The sequence below is a fragment of the Maniola jurtina genome, chromosome 7, assembly GCF_905333055.1.
Source record: "Maniola jurtina chromosome 7, ilManJurt1.1, whole genome shotgun sequence".
NCBI lineage: Eukaryota > Metazoa > Arthropoda > Insecta > Lepidoptera > Nymphalidae > Maniola > Maniola jurtina.
Genome location: NC_060035.1, coordinates 4103423 through 4127020, shown reverse-complemented (window position 1 = coordinate 4127020; position 23598 = coordinate 4103423). Strand labels below are relative to the sequence as shown.

Genomic DNA, 23598 nt, shown 5'->3' with positions numbered 1-23598 from the left:
GTTGCAAAAAGTAAAAGCAAATAATAAACATTTTATAGCCACGCTGATTGCAGTTGACACAGATCTGGGTGGCATTAAGAAATCTGACCTCTTGTATCGTGACTTATATAAAAGGTCTACAAAAGGCATGATGCTGTAGCTAAGTGAGATTTGCCACGTCAATGTAAAAGGATATTGCCAATCATATCAGTGCTCGGATAAAAAGAGCAAAGTCGACTCGAGTGGAAGAAACCTTTTTACCTTATTAGGCGCTTTCAAGATATTAGCTGTGTGGTAATAAAGTCTGAACTAGCCTTTCGTGGCAACTATTCTTTGTCTTTTTAGATGGCCTCTTGTATAGATGGATCTTTACATGTAGTTAGCTAGAAGATACTCGCGAGTTCGACTTTATCGTGCGTCGTCGTCATTTAAAATTAAATTGAATTAGGTTCTTTTATATTTCCTTTCGTTGTTTTGGACTACACACATCTGCCGGATATCAAATTACCATAGAGGGTTTGAAGACAATACACGTAAAGGCATAGGATCTAAAAATGGACGTGAGCTTGGTTTTTGCATTTTGTTGAATTGACCTCGGTACTTTATATAAATTCTAGATTTTTACGGCTTGGGCAAGGTAGACAGTGTCTCATCCATTAGATAATTGCCCATAGTAATTAACTAAAAGCTTAGTATGATTGAAAGTGTCTATCACTCTGTCTCGTTTGTTACCTATTCAGGGACCATTCATTTTGACGAAATCAAAGTTTAGAGCGGTTACGCACTCATCGGAATACGAGTCCGTAAAATACGGATATAAAAAACTCGTACCGAACTCGAATATTGCTTACGCGCTAATCCGATCTCTGATCCAAATCCAAGCTATTCAGTCAACATCTTTGACATATCTACATCATAACGTCAAATGTCCGATTTGATTCCAAGGCACATCCGGGATATTCTCACGAATGATAGAGACGGATGATGGAGGTCGGATCTAGTGCGTAAGCTACCATACAAATAGCAAATAGGAATACATCTACTGCGGAACATCTTTTCACGGATTCGGATCGGATGAGTGCGTAACCGCCCTTAGTTGTTACCAGATCGAGTAATATTTTTTTAATTAACTGAATGACCAGTTTGGAGTTACAGTTAGTAACCACACGACCGTGTACCGGAAAACCGCCAATCTTTAGCATTCCAGTACGATGTGTAGATGATCGGGGCACCAGTTCTAAGCTTTTCATTCCTGTCTTCAAACAAGTTTCTTGACGACATCCTTGCGCTGTGGTATTTTAGGTAAGACATCCCGGGTACGACTTTGCGAAATTGGGAAACATATTTTTAACCCCCAACCCAAAAAGAGGGGTGTTATAAGTTTGACGTGTGTATCTGTGTATCTGTCTGTGCCATCGTAGCTCCTAAACGAATGAACCGATTTTACGCTTGACAATACAAAATGCGCGTTAAAAAAGCGTTGACGTGTGAACAGATACTTGGGAATGCATTTGTTCTATTTTGAACGTTTTTTTTAACGGACGTTAAAAAAGCTCTCGTGCGAATGAGGCCTAAGAGCGACGTCTCATGTAACTCTCTCTCATACTCTGCTAATACAGCCAAGGATAAACTTGGGATGGAATTAAAAAAGTTTATCCATACTAATATTACAAATGCGAAAGTGTGTGTCTGTCTGCTAGCTTTTCACGGCCCAAAAATTTAACCGATTTTGATGAACTTTAGTACAGAGTTAGCTTACATCCCGGGGAAGGATATAGGCTACTTTTTATCCCACGGGATTTTAAAAATCTAAATCCACGCGGACGAAGTCGCGGGCATCATCTAGTAGGTAATAAAATAAAGTTCGTACTGCTGCAGCACGCTCGGCGCTCTCCGCGTGCACCCTGTACAGCTCGACGAGGCTCGTGTCCTCCGGGTCAACGGCTTCCGCGCCGCGCCGGGGCACCAGTTCTAGCCCGAGCTTTCTGCAACAAGGAAAATAAAACATTCGTAATATCGCCCGAGACTAAGGTCAACTTGCACCAACCTTTAAAATGTGTTGAAGTTAAACCTATCCCTATCCTTTTCTTGTCAAACCTGGATTAAACTCGATAAGAAAGATAACCAGAATAAGGAGTTTGTAGCAAATGAGCTTTTAGCCTGAGAGGTATGTGAGAGAAGCTATAGAGCGTGTGTAGGTTTGACTTTGCTCAGACTTTACTTAAAGTTAAAACGAGACTATTTCGTGACATGAATCTGTTCTATAAAGTCAAATAGAGAATGCTCTCATTTTAGTAACTTATGAGTCTTGTGAAGAATTGAGGCGAAGCATAATTATTCCAGACTAGCCGATGCCCGCGACTTCGCCCTCGTGGATTTAGATTTTTTGAAATCCCGTGGGAACTCTTTGATTTTCCAGTTAGTGTCTAAACTAATGAACCGATTTTAATTTAGTTTTTTTTGTTTGAAAGGTGGCTTGATCGAGAGTGTTCTTAGCTATAATCCAAGAAAATCGGTTCCGCCGTTTGAAAGTTATCAGCTCTTTTCTAGTTACTGTAACCTTCACTTGTCGGGGGTGTTATTAATTTTTAATTTACACTTGTATCATATCTTGTTATATTTTGCGTGATTTTTTACACGATGACTATGCAAATATTCGCAAGATGACGAAATAATCATCGAATGGTCTGGCAATCGTGTCAAAACACACGTAGTTACTCACAGCACAGGTCAATGAAGTGAATACCCATTTCCAAGTTTCAAAAAGGAAAACCGCAAGCCTACAAAAGTTTAGACACTTCAAAATGAAAGATACCTATAATTATTTATATTATATTTTAAAGATCATTAGGTATGAATATCGCAATCAATGAAATAATTATTTCGAAATAGACGCTAAAAAAAGAAGATAAGTACTGAGAAAATGTTTTATTCAATGACAGATTTGGGGGAATTTTAATTTTATTAGACTTTGCATTCGTTATTAGGGAAATCAGTTCGAAGCAAACGCCTGAGAACTACTACTACTACTACTAAGGCCCAAAAGTATACACAGTGAAAGGAGAATTTGGCCTAAGTAAATTTTCACATGACAAAATATATCCATTTTTAACCCCCGACCCAAGAAGAGGGGTGTTATAAGTTTGACGTGTGTATCTGTGTATCTGTCTGTGGCATCGTAGCTCCTAAACTAATGAACCGATTTTAATTAAGTTTTTTTTTTGTTTGAAAGGTGGCTTGATCGAGTGTTCTTAGCTATAATCCAAGAAAATCGGTTCAGCCGTTTGAAAGTTATCAGCTCTTTTCCAGTTACTGTAACCTTCACTTGTCGGGGGTGTTATAAATTTTTAATTAACACTTGTATTCGCAAGTGGTCAAAATAACTTCAATGTCAACCTAGTCAACGTTAAAAACGTATACATGTTTGATTCCAAGTAAAAAAAAAACGAAACCTGCATGCAAATGGGTACCAACACGATGTGAATATTTTATTATGAATCAGAGGAATTCTGAGAATTTAATGTTGCACCTAAAAACGTTGAGCCAATTTTTTTTATTACAAAGCTGAGCTATCGCGTCTTTTAAGAAGCTGAGTATCAAAGAGCAACTTAAGGCTTCCACTGAAAGCTTCGGGTTTGGCTTGGGTATCTGAGCATTAGAGCATTTCATTACTACTGTAGAGACGCTTCAGCTTTTCCGCTAAGGGCGCTAAGGCTATTGAGGAGGTTAGGTGCTCATACGGCACACCTAGTAGAGAAGATAATACACCTAGCCAATAACGATATTGTATCTACTGGAACGGTAAGCCCGAATATTGGAAGTAAGGATTGCCTATTCCTTAGCAGAAGCTAACATCACAGAAATTATATGAAATCCTAAACCCTTTGTTAGATTTAAATACGCATCGCAAATAAGATTGCAATTACAGCAATTTCCATGGTTTCATCCTAACCTAAGCTTTTTAGCATTTGTATGTAATTTTCTTGTCGATATTCACTCTGTGACTCGAGGCGCCGAATTCAAGTAATGATATGTTAGAGATACACCATTTTAGAAGTCAAATTAAACGATAAGATGATAATCGATCACGTAGCCGCCATTGTAGAATGAGCTTTCAATCGAGTCACGTAGAAACAGACAAATATCTGCATAACTGATGTGTAGAGAATGAAATACGATCTTTATAATAAAAGACGGATCGTTGCAATTCTCTTGGCAGCGTTTAGCCCTCAAAGACATGTTTCCATTAAACGGGACAAGCCTTTTAAAACGTAACTTATATAAAGAAAGGTATATAATGTGAAACCTGAATTCTTTGGCAACGTTTCGCAACGCTAAAGTTCTTTTTGCACGGCAAGTACTACCTAGTTTTGCCAATTGCAACGTTTTGACAAGATACGTACCTACTTGGTCTTTGTAGATAAAATGCATGCAATGCAACTGTATGCCAATGAATTTATGAAATGAATAATATGCTGCTTGATTGTTCGAATAAAGAAATCATGATCTAAAATTCGTTTGTGACGAATATAAAAAACCCATGGCCTGAATATGGTTCAGGATGATTTCGAACCTTTCAAATAAACTGAAATAAATACTTGAATCGTGGTGATTTCTCTTTGCGTTTTGCTCAGTACCTACTGACTGACTTATTCTATTAATCACATACCTAATGATAGGAGTTTTTTCGTGATAATAATGGAATAGGCTCCCAGGCTTTTAGGCAATTCCGCCTTGTGTTAATACTTAATAACTCTATGTTAATGAGCTATTAAATAAAATTATGTAGCAACCACCTAATAGGATTTATTGCATTCGGCTTGCAACTGAAAGAAGTTACCAAACCACTTTCGGACGACACTGCCATGGTTCGCGTAAGTAGTGCAGCGATCCCAAATCCTGCTTGTAGTAAATTTTAGGATGTAATTAAAATATTTTTCTTTTACGAGACACAATAATAGTATCAATCAATCAAATAAACGATGGATACTTATTTGCCACAAGAAACGGACATGTTATGTTCATAAAGGTGACTAAACCAGTTTGGACAGAGCAACAGTGGTTGATGTCGCGTTAAATACCCTTAATGCCGGAACACGATGTATTCGATATACTCGTAATATGATCTTAGAATACTTAATGGTACTTTACTGGTACAGAAGGATCACTCCGCAAAAACGTTTCAATAACTAGCGACTCTTTTCATGATGCATTGAAGTGCAATTCAGCTCGCACAGCGCTGCGGCCCAAAATTTAACTAACGCCTCTTTATCGCGTAAACTCGGCATCATAAGAATTACGCGAGTGCCCTCGAAGGCAGGCTGCCGTACGTACTCGTATATTTCTCGGATCACGTTACCAAGTGAGCCCGGTCTAATTTATGATGTTACATTGATAAATTATAAGCCACGCTTTTTAATTATTTTTTTTTTGTAAAAAACATTTAATTAAAACGAATAAATGGAAACAATTCGGTCAGTGCAGCAAAAAGGTGACCGAACCAGTTTCGAGAGACACTGGTTGATGTCGCATAACTGCCCATGCCGACGCGGACGGCGCACATGACGTAGATGTATCAAAATATGATGCAACGCAATCGTAACACAATGTCTGTCTGTCTGCTAGCTTTTCACGGCCCATCGTCTCAACCAATTTTTAGGATATAAGCTACTTTTGGTCCCGGAAAATCCAAGAGTTCCCACGGGATTCGCGGTACAGATACAAGCATCCTGGAGACGGGAATATACCAGTTTTTATCGTGGCAAATCAAGGAGTTCCCAGTTCCCCATTAAAAAGAATTAAATCCACGTGGACGAAGTCGCGGACATGACCTAGGAACCTACAGGGACAGGACAGGGCCTAGGATAAATGACCCAGGCGTGCAGAAAGGTGACCGAATCATTTTTGAGCGATAAAGCTCCGCACAGTTGCAATTCGATTACGGAAAATGCATCAATCATTATTACAATCTCAGTTACTGTGATTGGCTTTTATGCTATGCTTGCTGCAACAATGCATTTCAGCCAATAGTGAAAGGGTGTCGGCAATGTAGGTGATTACGATCATTACACTGTAGCTGTCAGACTACGGTGGTGAAACAACAATGACAGGACAGGGTTGTGCTTTACAAGATGGTGCGTATTGCTTGCTTGGTCGGTTGCTTGCTTTTCCTTGCATGTCTAGTAGCGGGAGGGCGAACGGTGCATATCGAATGTGTCACGCTGACTTTGATTTTGACTGGGGTATGAGGCGGGACGACGCCCCGCCCCGTGCGGGTGGCACGTCAACCGCGTTCACACGCAGCGGGTTAGTGTGGGGGTTGTGCGGGTGTACGGGGCGTCCCCATCCCGGTTGCCATCTCAACCTGTCGCACGCTATATAGCTATCTATCAGTGAAAAAATTATTTAAATCGGATGAATTATCACATGCATCCGAACTTACTTTATCTCCTTATGTTAGTGTAAACATATTTTTGCGAGAGTAATAATACTTAATATTTTGATAGGCTATGGAAGTTAGCAGTCTCGTTAGCCATAATGAAACTTCCAGCTTCAGTAAGGTAGTTTAAGTTTAAATGTTTGTTCTGACATCACATGGTGATTTCAAATCTGAGATAATGCTAGTCAGACGTCTAGATAGCACGACAGTGGAAACTGGTAAATCAAGTTTTGGTAGCGTTTCAGCACGTTGAACTTTAGGTGATTACGGCCATTAGTTAATATTTGTTTAAGATTTATTGCAAGCTTTCAAGTCATGCTATTGATATTGTTATATTCGTACCTATAATTATTATATTAATGTGATATTTTTAGTAATCAAGTTATTTATAATCTTCAGTTTTTATTATTACTTATTATATTATTCCTAACATAATTTAATATAATGCAGCATTCTGACTGCATCTTGAAAAAGAGACAATATTTAAAATTGTAAGGCTATATAATATGTTTTAAACATGAATCATTCTTATCCATCTAAGGTAAATCTTGATAAGGAATATTATGGAATAGGACTTATGTACTGTCTTTCTTCTTTTTTGAATTTCAGTAAGAACCGGCAAGTGAGAGTCGGACTCGCAAACGAAGGGTTTCCGTACCATCGACATATCACACTATAATATTATAAAGGCGAAAGTTTGTATGTGTGTGTGTGTGTGTGTGTGTGTGTATGTTTGTTACTCCTTCACGCAAAAACTACTAGACGGATTTGGCTGAAATTTGGAATGAAGATAGATAATATCCTGGATTAGCACATAGGCTACTTTTTATCCCGGAAAATCAAAGAGTTCTTTGATTTTCCGGTATTTCGAAAAACCTAAATCCACGCGGGCGAAGTCGCGGGCATCGGCTAGTAAATAATATATTATGTCGATGTCGATAACAAAAAAATACACAATTTTGTAAATTGTGTACCTATTTAATTTTTTTGCCGTAAACGTTAGAGATCTAGTTGCGTTGATATGTCAATTAATCAGTCCTTTTATAAAACATCATACCTAGTTAGATTACATAGTCCTATTAAAAAAATAGGTGGTACTATTAGAATCCAATTCTTTCAACTTTATTCCTATAAGTGTCCAGTGTCCTAGTCAGTGTATAAAGTATAGGTAAGTACCTACCAAGCATCTATAATTCTAGGTGTTTGATTTATTCTATATCAAAATAATAGTGTGAGAAGCTATGCGGGACCGAGCCGTGAATAGTATGAGCCATGTGATTTACTTTTTTTTACAAAAAGTAACATTCTTAGCACAGGTAGAGCGGTCGAAATGCCTAGCCAATGACAGTGCAGCTGACCTCAGGTCCAGACAAGACCTCTCTGGACAGAAGATTATTATTAATTATTGAGATAGCTTGTTCGCATCGTCGGAGAGCGAGAATGCACACTTGTATTCATAAAGTTTAATTGATATCGCATTTATGATCAAGAGCTAAGATGTGTGTGGTAATAAACGGCACAGCAATTATTATTAGAATGAGAAAAATGCTTACAATCAATCTACAATTAAATTACATAAAAGGTCCTACCTACTAGTTATTTACAGTGAATAGTAGTGAAGTAGTGATTAAATTAAACTATTGTCATCCAAGATCAGGTTTCTTGACAATAAAACATTGATTAATAACTTAGAAGATTACAGGCAACTTAGATGGGTACGATTTAATAAAAAAAACCGCTTAAAAGCGAGTCATACTCACACAAAAAGGGTTCCGTAGTAGGTATCGTACAAGAAATAACACTTGTTTTTTGTGACGTCACCATAAATCCGAAACCGTGTAGGTTTTCGGATTTTCCCTTTAACTTGTGCTATTAGACATTGCTACCTGGCCATGAGTCTAGGTCAACGGGAAATAGGTAGGTAGGTACCCCTTGACAGACACGACAGACAAACAGACAACGAAGTGATTCTTTATAAGGCTTCCTTTTTACACTAGAGATACGGAACCCTGAAAATAGATCACTAATTAAAATAATCAATAAAATAAAATAATAATTTAAAGATTGAGCACGTGAGTGGTTATTGAACTCGCTTAGTTTATGAATTTAATTTTATCTAGTATATTAATAGGTAAGTAGGTACAATTTACCGTTTAAGTAATCCTCCAGATCAATAGGCATAACAAACAAGTGTAAATTAAAAATTTATAACACCTCCGACGATCCAAAGTATTTGAGTTTTCCAAAACATCATTTTCAAATAAATAATTATGTATTTAGGCAACGTCCATCTTGACAGCTTGACATTTGTCTATTGACATAATATTATGAACTTAACGGTTATCTAACCTTCTTTTCTACAAGAAAACTAGAAAAGAGCTGATAACTTTTAAACGGCTGAACCAATTTTTTTAGATTATAGCTAAGAACACTCTCGATCAAGCCACCTTTCAAACAAAAAAAACTAAATGAAAATCGGTTCATTCGTTTAGGCGCTACGATGCCACAGACAGATACACAGATACACAGATACACACGTCAAACTTATAACACCCCTCTTTTTGGGTCGGGGGTTAAAAAGACTGGTCAATTACGGGTTTGATAAAATATCACATGTGTCAAAAACTAACCATATTCACGAGAGGCGATTTTTTAAAGATGAAGTAGGTGAGAACAAACAAAGAAGAAGAATAGAATTAATATTTCACAGTCTGACATAATAATAGGAGTGACCAATGTATTAATTAAAAGCCGCGAGCATTTTTCACCCGTTGCAATCAGTAATCATATTCATAACCGCTTTAAATTGGCGTACAAAACTTCGAAGCATCCGACACGGAGAAAACGCAAGAAGTCGAGATGGACAGAACTCGTTCCCCGATGGATTCTCGAGACCGACTACTGTGCATTTACTCAGGTTTGGGGGAAGAGAGACGGCCGACATGGGTACCGTTTCAGGCGTCGGAGCGAAAGAGACGGCGATCGGTGCGCACACGCTGCCGTTCAGTAGTGAATAGTGATACAGGCGCGAGTCGACGCTCGAGCCGACCGAGTGCGCTTTCCAGTTCGCGTTCCCGAGCCACGAGCAGCTGGTGTGCAGCGTGGCGGCCGCTTTTGCCACTCGTTTTACTCCAATAATTTGGCTTCACTAACCTAACGTATCCCGAATAATATGACGTAAAGCTGACGTGACTACGTGTAATCGCCCGCACCGCTGTGTTTGTTGTGTTGTGATACGAAGAAGTGCGCGGTTTAGGAAATCTCGGCTGGTTAAAATAACAGTTACTTTTTAAAAAGGTAAGCTATCTTACAAAAGCTCAGAATGTATTGAGACACGCTTAGCGGCTATCGACGACGGTGGAATGCAGTTTGACGGCATACATATGAGCATGTGCAGGAACAAAAGCTTCGTGCACAGTCATCGAGGCTTTTTATTTGCCCCGCTTTCTTGTGAGGGCGGCTGGTTAGAACATGACAGATGAAGATGACGTATAGTATACAGGTTATGAATCAAACAAGTTACGAGGTGTGAAGTCTCCCACAGGTAGCGGTTGCACTCATTTACCTGTAGAACGGGGATGACACGCTGCGCCCCTTTACCGAGAACTTCGTCAATAAACTAGCCACTAGACAACGAAACGTAATTTTAATAAATATTCCTAGACTAATATGAATTTCTAAAATATTACCACGTATATTACGAACAGTAATTATCTATATTATATGAATTAATCATAATTCATAACAATAGTCTTAATTGGTAAGTACCTACCTAATTGAACATCATTTGAAATTATAAATTACTTTGTTAATTTGTTATACACAACTAAGTAAAGAAACTTGTTTAATTATTTATTCAGAAGAAGGACAATAACTACGAATGGCATTAAAGCAGTTTAGAATTCTTGCTGATTTCACCATCAAGTGTAATTTTACTCTTGTGTGTTAGGGAGTCTCCGCAATATCCTGTTTCTGACCTTATAGTATCCTCTATTCTTGCAGGTTTAGGAGTAGGTCGGTACTAAGTGCTCACATCCCTGAGACCTTTGTTACAAGTTATCCTTGGCCTTCCCCTTCTTCGCTTTTCCTTTTCTTTCTTATGCACTAATTATAATAAAATTATCGCGTCCTGCTAAGCACAGTCATTTTTCATAAAGTACCGAGGTAGGTTTTTTTGATATTTTATTTGAGTTTTCTAATAATAAATTGACCATTCGTTTTCGTGCCGATTTTCCTTTAATAAATAAATGAAATTTCTGAATTTTTTGTAGTCTATACGAAATCAGTTAAAATTCTTCAGGTATTCTAACGATGGATAAAATCATTCTTAAGTTAATTGGATAAGATTAATTTACAGAATATTCATTTGAAGACAAAGGCCAAATTAAAAGAACGATATACCTATGTAGTTTAGTACCTACCGATTAACTAACCCGGATATGCCTACCTACATAACTTGAAGTTAAAATAACGCATTCGGAATGATAAAAAAACTATTGTAGCGCGTAAGTACAAAAATCCTTGCCTTGTTAATAGTTTTTCTACTGATTTCTTCAATGTCGGTAGGTACACATGGGTATTGAGTAGGACTGGACTAATATAGACATTAAACAATTACGATCAGTATCAGTCGTGACTTTGAACAAAATCTGAAGAAATCTTCTAGTATCCTTGAGAATAAGACTAAGAGCGAATTATGTAGGTTAGTTATTATGTATTGGTTATTTCGATATCACATCGATGTAGTATAGCTACCATAAATTCATCTTTTATTCAACTTTTATTGATGATTTTGTAAAAATAGCTGGTGATCATTCGTTATTCTTTACTAACAATAATTCATATTTCAAGCTCCGAAATTCTTGTTGGTAAAAAGGGCATCCCAATTTCCAAATCAGCAGTAGATTTACTTGACGATTCGAAACCAAGTTTAAAAAATCTTTCTATTTCTATTACATCGTAAGATTTGAAAGAGGGTTGTGTGATGAGATTGGGTGCTTCGCTCGTGTTACAATATCACTACCACTCAATAACATAATATAAAAACCATATGTTTCTGTTCCCACGTTCAAGTTCACTGTATGTTTTCCATAAAGAACCCACTTTGGGCCTTTGTTTCTAAACATTATCTTTTCAAATTCACTCCGAGTGAAAAGTACGAATACCCGAAACTTATTTAAATAACAAATTACAATACGCAAGACGCGACCAGAAAACAATGTGATGTTTTTAGACAGCCGTTCCCATACTAAATACTAAATTGTAGGCTGAGTGACTTTCATGACTTTTTTATTAAGTATTTAAAGAGCTTAGCTATGAATTTATTATCGGTAAGCCTAGATTTATTAGTTTGTATTAGAAATTCAGCTATTACAGACATCTCATCAAAACCATCAATTAGTGTGGATTAAGAAAAGAAAATAAACTACTGAAGCTTTTTACAATTTTGACCTATTTAGACTGCAACATAATATTCTTGCCTTTGCAAAAATTGCAAATAATTTTTTTGGAGATGGTAATATTGGTAATAATATACGAAAAACTTGAAAAGTTATAATATGGTAACTACCTAACTACTCAATAAACTTAAAGTTCGTACATATTGAACATTGAATAATTAGAAATATTTATAATCCAATTTAAAAATTAGAATACTGACTAGCTTCCGTTTTAAGTGTACATGAAAATGCAACGCAAAAGTTTTTAGTTTTTTTAAATATTAAAGCTTTTGAACGTCGTAAAACGTGAACATGGTAAAGAAGTCTGTAAGAAAACTCTTATCTGAATAAATATGAATAAATGATACATTCAGAATGTAGTTCATCGCACGGGCAATGAGCATATCTTAAACAGGTCACAAACAAGGGATTCTTGTCACGGATCGTGCGCGCCACCTGCATAGCGATCCCGAAAGCACGATAACCCGTACACTAGGTACATGAACATCTATTTACACATGACGATCCTCATGAATTATTGGCAGAAAAGCTGCTTCACCAGCCGACGAAGAAAATATAAGCCTCAATAGCTTAACGCGAATAGGAGCGGACTGAAATCCGAAAGGTTGGCGGTTCAAACCCCATCCGTTGCACTATTGTCGTACCCAGTCCTAGCACAAGCTTAGTTAGAGGGGAAAAGGGAATGTTAGTCATGATTATAAATGACTAATATTCTTTAAAAAAAAAAAACCTAAAATGACGTTGTATAAATTCGCACAGATAGAAAAGGGGTTTGTGATGATATGCTTTATGTACGTTAAATCCACCAAAGGCATCACTTCAGTTTCGGAGCTTATGAAGACCCATGCTACATAGTTATTACATTGTCAAGTATCAATCAGAAGAGCTTGTAAAAGAATATTCTGCATCTGAACAAATTAGAAATTTCGCGTAGGTAGGTACTTACATAATATTATGTATTGATTACTAAAGAACAAGCCCTTATGAGTGTTATACGTCCATGGCCCTTCTATAAAAAAAAATCATTAAGACATACTCGTATGTCTACTATATTTTCTATACTATTACTATGGATGCTACATACTTTGCTTTGTTGTAACGTTATTAATTTTAAATTAAAAGCAATAATTTAAAGACCGTTTTGCTTATTTGTTTTTACAATATAACCTGTTAGGTAATAGTTCAAATTTTAGCGATTCTCAATATCGATTACCTATTTCAAAACCGGTTATTATTGATATTTATAGATGATCAACAAACTCGACCATTTCGTTTAACAACGATTACGTAAAATCGAAAGGTTGCTGATTCTTCCAAGAAATAAAATGCAACGATATGGTTGATATTAATTAATGCATGTTTTACGTCACATCTAATTATAGATAGTTTTGACACGATTGTTTTTCAAACATATGTAATTTTAGTAGGCTGCACGTGTGAAGAATACGGAGCCATGGCCGAAAGTCAATCCTACGTTTATTAGCATGGCTTTACTGTTATGTTTACTTATTAGTTTACTCATTATCTAGAAGTTTCTCCTGATTTCGTCAGCAAAAACCTACAATACTCCAATCTTATCTGATGGTATTCATGTCATAACTTCAAGTTTATGGTAGAATTCTATTTAAAAACTAAGAGGTGCAGAGTTGCGCTTTCTGTTAAATTCCTTTAAAATCTTTGATTTTCCGGGGCAAAAAGTACCCTGTATCCGTCTTCGGGATGCAAGCTGTCTCTGTACAAAATAGATGTATAAATCCCATGGGACCTCTTTGTACCTATTAAGGGACAACAGACGACAATAAGTATGTAGTCCGTCCTGCACCGAGATGCAAGCTATGTCTGTAAGTACTTTTCCTGAAAAATTGGTTAAATAGATGGGCCGTCAAAACCTAGCAGACAGACAGACACACTTTCGCATTCATACTATTAATATGAATTTACCTAATTTTCATCGTCTGATTACTTATTTCGGAACAAAATACAATCACGATCATTTACAAATCGTGTCATGTATTACGTTTTATAGAAAACGTCGAGTCAGCTCTTTGTTCACAAAATGAATCACATAGTTAGTTCGAAAACTGATATGTATGGTAAGTATCGCGTACTCACTATTCAGTACTCGTCAAAGTAATTACAATTAGTCGTACAAGTTTTTCAATATGCGACCGATGTTTTGATCAACTCATGCGCAACTATGACCTTTGGCTTTTGATATAACGGGACATCTGACAGATAATAATTATACCATTGACATTAAGCTAGCTAGCATCAGCTACTGACTAGTAGACAAGTGTAGGAAAAGTCATCCTAATCATTCGATAGATCCGAAAAGGTCGTGACTACATTTAAATACTTATCCGTAAGTTTCGCTATTGCTATTTCGCTACCTCATGAAACAAAGGCGCTCCGCATTATTTGATATTTTTACTAAGAGCCGAAACTCGAACTTCGTCCACGTGGATTTAAGTTTTCGACGTAAGAATCCCGTGTGTACGTACGTACGTATATACGTATAGTAAGTACAAAGTTGCCTACTATGCCACTATCCAGGTTTTTTTTAAGTCAGTATATCGTGACTATACTATAATTTATCCATGCAATAAATCACATCGATCCGTTGCTCCAACCACATGATAAACCAACAAACTAACACATTTTCGCAAGGGTTCGCATAATATGGGCAGTGATAATAATATAATGTAATATCTAATTTTTTTCACTGTTTGGACTATTATCGTCTTCATTCCTAATACTAAGCTCTAGCTTCGCGCTTGGTTACGGATAAGAAAGATATTTATATATGAACGAACTTAAGTCTTCCCTACTATTATGAAACTACTGTAAAGTTTGTCGGATTATTTCTTTGTTGGTTGAGATGCGCAGTTCATCACAATATTCCTCCTCCAACTTTGATCCTAATTATCTAATCAGTCCACAATAATCCTTCAAACAGCTTGACCTAATTTCTAAAAACTCGTCAAGTCTGACTCGGACTCGCACACTAAGGGTTCTGTACCATCGTATAAGATAATGTAAGTACTTTTAATTTTTTTAATTAACATGGCGGCCATTTAGAAATTTTTATTATTTGTTCTTATAGCAGCAATAGAAATACATACTGAAAATTTCAACTCTACACATTGTAACGGTTCATGGATACATAGTCAGCTGACACACAGACAGACGGACAGATAGCAGAGGCTTAGTAATAGGCTCCCGTTGGCACACTTCGGGTACGGAACCCTAAAAATAAATAAAGGACAGTTACGGCCGCAGTGTGATACTTTATACGATTGAAACGTATCACGCACAATAACTCATCAACTCTGAACATGCCACATGAAACCCAAGACCTATAATGCAACCGCAATCTAGGTTTCGAAGCCCATATCCGCGTTTATTTATCCGAGATATCTCGAAAACCCGTATCATGGCGAAGGACGACGGATGCAATGACTGGTAGCCACCCATCTGGGTTTATCTTTTCCACACCCATTCGCTAAAATTATGTATCGTCTATATTATTTATAATAATATATCTAAGTACTTATACATTACGTTTAATTATGAAACCGCAAATTCTTTAGGCTTTATATATTTTTTTATTTAATCACAAATCAAAGACCGTCTATTAACGTAACGCTACTACTATCATTTAGCATCAAGGTACCATATGGTGCCCATACCATACCATGCCATGGTATCTTTCTATAAGTTTGTAATATTATAAGCCTATAATATTATAAGCCTGTAATAAATTGACTATAATGAATTGTTTAATATTTTTAAAAAGTTGATTATTATTAACTAAATCTCACAATTAATAGTCTCTTATAAAAAATGCGTTACCTAGGGTCCATATGTAGGTAGGTAATTTAAGTTATTTAAAATTTTAAACTCCAATTTATATGATAAGCAAGCAGTTTTTATGTATATATTTTATATATTATTATTTAGTTTTTGTATTTTTTTTAAATAATAATATAATATTACAATATTAGGATAATTTTAGGCCAAAAGTTGCCTCAAGTAATAATTTTCTTTGTCTTTCATTTTTGTTTTTATTTATATGAGGGATAAAGTCTATAAAAATTAGCATTGTTTTTTGCCTCTACGGTATGCACGGCGTTTCACCACTCTTTTCGGTTCATGTGCTTCGCTATAATATCTAGCAAGGCGAACAACGTGGAACGATGCAATAGTCAATGGAGGTAATTATGTCGGACATCACGAGACGTCATCGTCCGCTGCCGCGTACCGAGATCACGTAGATTGCAGACAATCCACCATTCACTTACAATATTACCTACTTCTTTTAAAATAAACAACAACTTCTCTCTTTTGTAACACTTCAATAAAAACTTGATAAAGCACAAAGATCGAAGCCACGTAATCGTTTCTCTAAGTTCAAAATACTATCGAGAGCTTTTTGTGGCATAATTATTAACGCCCCGTGTACAAAGATGCTTAAACTAAGTATAATTTAATTCTAAATATTTATTTTGATTCACATCATGGAATGATGATTCTTAAATTTACTTTCCTTTTATAAAATCCAAGTTTCTTAAAATTAGGAGGCTGTTTTCATAATTTAATGAGTCATTTAATTAGTTAAGTAAACGAAATCAACAATAATTGTTGAATTATTCAAATACTAAGGTAATATAATTAACTTAGAGAATTAACCTAATAAAAATCACTGAAACAAGTAATTTAATTCAAATTATTAAAATATTATAATATACATTTAATAATAATGATCATGGAATGAGCCCATTTGGTCGTATTTTAATTAATGTTTCTGTTATTTTACTTTTTATAAACATTTTTTTAAAATATGATTGTAATGAGTAGCTATGTTATTAATAAATGAAAGACATTCAAAAAAATCATGCATTAAAAAGTGTGTCTTAAAATTTCATTTAACGTGATGTTAAAGTATAAACATCAATACGATAGCATTTATTATCACAATTGTCAAGACTGCCGAAGCGTTCAATGGTCTTTCACACACGGAAACCAATTACGTACATAAATGGATATACGGAGATTCTTTCCCACGAACGAGTTGGTATTATGAGCGATGTTCGTACGGACGGACGGCTCGTCTCCCGCAATTAGTATTAGAGAGCAGACGCGTGCCAGGCAGCTGTGAACGCACGCCTTAATAACAGACGGTATCATTAAGCTACTTTATCAGCATCCGAAACGTAATATGTACTAATGTGAATGATCAGTTGCGAGAATAATAGTCAGCTACCAAATAACTTGTCGATGAAGACGATGGTAACTTTAAATTGCGATATCCTTATGGAGTTATAACAATTACATGTCGTGGGATTAATGAAATAGTACAGACGGTTTTGCGCACGAATACGGTGGCAATGTTAAATTTCTTAATATTAGGTATTGAAATAGAAAACATATTGGAAATGGAAGATATAAAATCATTCTTGTGTTCTCGTAATAAGGCTGAAGAGTCACGATTAAGTGTAGATTGTTGTGTATAAAATAAGATATTTGTGTAGGAAAGGCGACGAGCGTGCGCCCGCGCATGTTTTTCGTAAATCGTGGAATATGTAATACGTTTCTACTCTGATATCCAACTTATTATTGTCTACAACCGTTTTCATATCTAAACCACAAACGCTTGTAAGGTACTCTGAAAAACCTTGAATAATGCGGATGGTGGTAAGTAAAGTGTATTCTTCAAAGATATAATTTTTTGTACAACAATAGGTAACTAACTGATCGAGTACCTTTTGAAATTTTTCAAGCTGATGGCGTAGCCGTTTTTTATGTTATAAATATGCTCGCTACCAAGGTGCTAAATAATCGTGACCGTGGATAATCTTACAAAAATAAAACAACTAAGTATAGGTAAATCTCAGCGCGACAGTGGCGGGTGAAGATTGTCGCTACCCGGACTGGTAAACTGGTTTCCGCGTAAAATTCGCGTTGCCACGCGATGCATCGGTCTGGACCGAGGGAGGTATAGCAACGAGAGGGGGGAGTAAGTTGAAAACGCAGGAGGCGAACAGCGGCCGGTCGACGACCCGCGGGCCCTGCGCCGGCGCACCATTTGCCTTTACCGCAACCGAGACCAATCCTGACACGATTATGAGATTGTAGCGAAATGGACAGAAATAGGCGAAGAAAACTTCAGTAGCAAAATTAAGTTTTAAGCTGAACTAATCATTGTATAGGAACTACTTACATAAGTGATATTAAGTTACAAAAAAATACACAAGTGCAATAGGAGCTTATTGACGCTCAGTTTATACAACACTAGGTTTGATTGCTTCTCTTAGTCTGTTTGAATTGATGATGCGCAGTGCAGAAAGATCAATTTACGTGGGTTCCTATCCGAGTTATTAAGCATAATAGGTGCCATGTAAATGGCTGCAATTGAGGACGACACCAATATATTAATTTTCGTTCCCTCTACGACGCTTTGACTAATATATCTTAGACACACGACACCGCGTAGGAACGAGATCAAGAAGTCGCCAAGGTTGGATCCATTTGTGATGAATTGCCACTTATGATTGTTACTACCGATGAATATGCTACGCAGCGTCCATTCAAACCTGTATTCAAATCGTAGATACTGACAGTCTGATAGATATCATTAATTGAATGTGCGAATGAAAAAATAAAAAGCCACAAAAACTCGAATACTGGGCGTGGGCGAGAAGTAGCTGAGATTTTAATATTTTACGAGAGGTCAATGTTTCAAAAGTACTTCGTTAAGCGTGCATTGTAGACAGGGCAGTTCCACATTTAATAGTTCCCCGAATTGATCATACCATTTCCGTAAGAACTTAAGGCATGGGAAATTTCCAACCGCGCATTAAATTGTTATATCACTAAAAGTGGGACAAGTAAACATTGATAAGTCCAAATCTATTCCAGACGTTAATGGAATAAGGAATGTGTTAACACAGACTATAAAGTTTACCGTTTATATTGGTAGGGACAGCGCATGGCACTTGTTTGAATCTTATTTATAGCCGCTATTGTTTGTCTACAGTTTATTTTTATACACTTTTGTAAATATTGAACATATGGAGAAAGAAAGATTCACATTAAATTATAGAATGACAATTATGTATATTAAGGTTTGGTCATCGCTGCGATCGGAGCGAAGCGGGAAAACCAAGGCTTGGCTTGGCAAGGCGATCGTTTAAAACGTTCAAAAAGAATATCAAAAAATTGCAATTCTTTCAGTTTTTTAGCTTGTTTAAAATTAAGGATACAATCTGGGAGGATTTCGATAAGCTCATACCAACACCTTCTACTGTGCCGTCATTTATACCTAATTATTGGACTTTTAGATTGGCAATTTCAACTGGCTCTAAAATGCTAGGTTTATTAATTTAAGTTGTTTCGTTGTTTCAGGATAAGCCAACACTAGACCAAGATGGCGGTGTTTGGACTGGCGTCGGCGGTAGCGGGCTTTGTCAAAGTCCGCTATCTGATCGACAAGGCTGTTATCGACAACATGGTTTTCCGGATGCACTACAGAATCACTTCTGCTATCATGTTCCTGTGTTGTATACTCGTTACTGCTAATAACCTTATTGGTAAGTTTCTTTTCTTTGCTATAGTAGGTATATTGAAAGTTATCAATATTGATACAGGGGTTTAGGATTTCTTAGCTTAGGTGGTAGCTTAACTTGGAATTAGTGATATTAATAATTCAGCTCTACGGCCGCTAGGTAGGAAAGGTATTTAGTATACATAGGCAGAGTAGGTACACTATTTTTTTGTCATGATAACTTTTAAGGTGCCCACGCACTCGAACTGAACTGCAGCTGAACTGCACGTCGCGTCAGCGCCCCGCGCGATATCCTCTCCAGCCGCGCCGCGCGGCTAACAAACCGTGAATATTATATCGCTAGATAACAAAATTTCAAAATGCTTCATGAATAAAATTAATAACAAATTCGGTAACAATAATATCTGCAAGAGAAAGTGGGCAGTTAATTTAATTACTATTTTTGGTTGCTAATTGTTAGAAGGCTGTGTTAACTATGACCAAAACTACTGACCTATAAACCTGAGACAAACTATTCCAAATACTTGGAAATACAGTATACCATTCATTCCACCATTCATTTAGCTACTTACGGTAAAATTGAGTCATTCACATTTCATTGTTCACGAAAACATCTGTGAGAATGTATCAGTTACCCAAAGAACGTCATAAGCAAATTGGTTGAGCATACAAATATTGGAGGCGTGTACTAACGTGATAAGGTTAAAGTCATTGAAGCGCGCGGTGCCACTGAACTATTAGTTACATAAATCATTTTTTTACTATCATTCTTGCTATGTGCTTTTTTATTTGTTTCCTAATACGTATCAGCTATAATTTAAATCAGTTTCGCAGCTAGGCATATCGAATATTATGAGCAGTACCTATCTACCTAGGTTATATTCAGTGGTGTCTTATTTTTATAATTGTGAATGATATTGTCGATTCTATCAATTTTTAACCCCCGACCCAAAAAGAGGGGTGTTATAAGTTTGACGTGTGTATCTGTGTGTCTGTGTATCTGTGTATCTGTCTGTGGCATCGTAGCGCCTAAACGAATGAACCGATTTTAATTTACTTTTTTTTGTTTGAAAGGTGGCTTGATCGAGAGTGTTCTTAGCTATAATCCAAAAAAATTGGTTCAGCCGTTTAAAAGTTATCAGCTATTTTCTAGTTTTCTAGTAGAAAAGAAGGTTAGATAACCCTTAGGTTCATAATATTCAAGTGTCAATGAGTATTTATTCATCCAAGGTGTCAATTGACAAATGTCAAGCTGTCAAGGAGGACGTTGCCTAGATATACATAATTATTTATTTGAAAATGATTTGTCGGGGGTGTTGAAAATTTTTAATTTACACTTGTAATTTATAAGTTACTAGTCCTGACATATTCTTCATTTTGCCAGACTAGATTAAACGCTTTCTCCATCTTAACCTATAGAAATTAAAGGTAAAATTAATTACACAAAAATACCATACTAAGCTTATTTTAAAAGTGATATTTAAACTGCAAGAAATGTTGAAGTTTCGGTAATCATAAAAATCCAACACTGCGAAAGTGTATCTCTGTGTGTGTGTCTGTCTGTTCTTCTGTTTGCCTGCTAGTTTTTCACGGTCCATCCGTTTAACCGATTTCGATTAAATTTGGTAGGTACAGAGTTAGCTTGAATCCGGACGAAGCCGCGGGCATCATCTAGTAGGAAATAAAGGACAATAATAACATTCTAACGGGGCAGCGTGGTCTTGCGTGGTAGGTAATATTCAGCGTTTATAAAGACGATCGCAGTCGGGGTTTTGTTTTCAACTTTATTTCCGTTTGAGGTACGGAACCCTAAAAAGGGAATAGGTATAAAAATAGGCTTCGAAATAGGACTTGGATACTAGGATTGGGTTTTGTTTGATTGTAGGAGCAATTTTTAATAGCATCCTCGGGTAAAGGTTAATAAGTTAAAATTGCTTCATGAAATAATGACTCTAAATGCTCCTGTCCTTTATTCATTTAAAGAGCAAGAGGAATAATTCATAATACGATGACATTCAAACAATGATTTGCGAGCATAAAAAACTTTAACGTTATAATTTTTGTTTATGTACCTATATTGTATATAGCAAAAACCGCCCAAGTGCGAGTCAAACTCGCGCGCCGAGGGTTCTCGGGTATTTTTTTCCAACAATTTGCCAATTTGCATGATAAATCAAAAACTATTATGCATAAAAATCAATAAAAATCTGTTTTAGAATGTACATGTAAAGCCCTTTCATATGATATACCACTTGCTATAATTATCTTACTTTGAAAATTGAAAATATTAATTATTTGTTCATGAACACATTTTTTTTTTTGTGATGTAACCACAATTTCACGGTTTCCGGATTTTTTCCTTTACTTGTGCTATAAGAGCTACCTACCTACATGATTCTAGGTCAATGGGAAGTACCTAGGTAGTATAGATGTATATACTATAGATATAGTATAGATTTTCTTGTCAGACACGACAGACCGACATGTCAGACGGACAGATAGCAGATAATAATCAGACAGACAATAGAGTGATCCTATAAGGGTTCCGTTTTTCTTTTTGAAGTACGGAACCCTAAAAAAGATGAACGGTAGCGGTTTCTTAAAATATCTTAATGTAAGATAACATAAATTATTTTAAATGCAACAATTTTGTTTAACATTTTACGAAAAATTCATGAACATAAAAATTAAATAATCCTGCATACCTAATTACGATTTGGAAAAAGAATAAAATACCGAGTAAATTGAATCAAACATTTACCATTTACATAAATATAATATATTTAAAGAAGGAAAAATAAGATTAAAAAGAGTTTACATAAATATAATATATTTAAAGAAGGAAAAATAAGATTAAAAAGAGATAATGCTAAAGCGGATTAAGGTTTTTAAAAATCCTGTGTTCAATTTTCCGGGATAAAAGTAGCCTATTTGTCCGTCCCTGGGATACGCTTTCTTTGCACCTCGTCGAAATAGGTTAACGAGAGTTAGACAGACAGACAGACGCACTTTTGCATTTATAATACATATTAGTGTGTAGTATGGATGGATAGTATGGGAGAATGAATTTTATCAATACGTGGTTTGAGTTTCAGAAATCGACATCATCATCTGATAAGTGTCAACCCGTGAAAAGCACTTGCTCTAACAAAGTTGACGACATAGGTACTCGTACCTACTCGAAAAAAAAAATTAAGGCCGTGAGAGATTGGTAGTTTTAGGCGACGACAAATCTAAATAGAGTCATTACACGCTGTTAACGAAGGCGTTATCGCGTGCTACTCATTTAAACAGGCACCGACATAAACACTTGAGGTCCATTTTTTTTAAACAGAACCAACAGCTTCTATGCATAGTCGTATAAGGAAAAAGCATGGAAAGTGATCAAACGTGAGATATGCTTCGTTTAGGTAAAATAAAAACACCAACCTGTATTTTACTTTTTTTTATTGCAAGTTTCGCAAAATTGGATCATTAGAAACCCATACGTACTTATATAAAAACTACATACACTTTAGTATACCTACTTATTCCATTTATTCATTCAAAACATATATTTTTACTTTTCCCTCCTCCAAGTGTGAATTAAAAATGAGTAGGTATGATTTGATTAGCCACTTTTATGCTATTTGTTGACTTTACTGTTACAATATTTGCTTCTGTTGAATAAACAATAGGTGCAGTTAATTGTACCTACTGGGTCACGTTCCGAATTATAAACAGTGCTCTAAGTGAAGATTGTTACTGCAACATCTTCATTTTAATTGCCTAATACACATACAAAAAAATCAAGAACGCCAATTTGACTATTTCGGATCAGTAGAAAATAATATAAATGTCTTCCTTATAATTAAAAGTTCCGATATCATTCAGCTTTTGACTCAAAAATATTTCATGTCTCTTGATTGCAAGGCTCTGGATTTTCTATCTTCTATTATCTCTGGAAAGCCTGGTAGAAAGACGCCTAGTTACCATATCACCACACCGGCAAAAACGCAGCTAAGTGCCTTAGCGATCCGATTTTCGATACGATTGCATTAAAACGGATTATGGATGGGTACCTACCTATGGGATTAATTAAATTTCCCCCTTTTCAAGTTAGTCTTTTTCATCTTAACTTGCATCGTCACTTACCACCAGCAAGGGATAACTTGTCA

The 23598-nt window shown here is 36.1% G+C and overlaps 2 protein-coding genes across 5 annotated transcripts in view; one reads left to right on the top strand and one right to left on the bottom strand.

Moving 5' to 3' along the window:
• Nucleotides 1–23598, bottom strand: part of LOC123867150 (dedicator of cytokinesis protein 3) — a 78884-nt gene that overhangs the window by 24958 nt on the left and 30328 nt on the right. For all 4 annotated transcript variants that reach the window (XM_045909035.1, XM_045909037.1, XM_045909036.1 and 1 more), the window contains exon 5: nt 1850–1964. In XM_045909035.1, the coding sequence (XP_045764991.1) occupies nt 1850–1964 (115 nt within the window). The remainder of the gene's footprint in view (nt 1–1849; nt 1965–23598) is intronic.
• LOC123867152 (innexin inx3) overlaps nt 9433–23598 on the top strand; it is a 33108-nt gene continuing 18942 nt past the window's right edge. The window contains exons 1-2 of the mRNA XM_045909041.1: nt 9433–9715; nt 19282–19466. Coding sequence (XP_045764997.1) covers nt 19304–19466 — 163 coding nt within the window. The 5' untranslated portion in view covers nt 9433–9715; nt 19282–19303. The remainder of the gene's footprint in view (nt 9716–19281; nt 19467–23598) is intronic.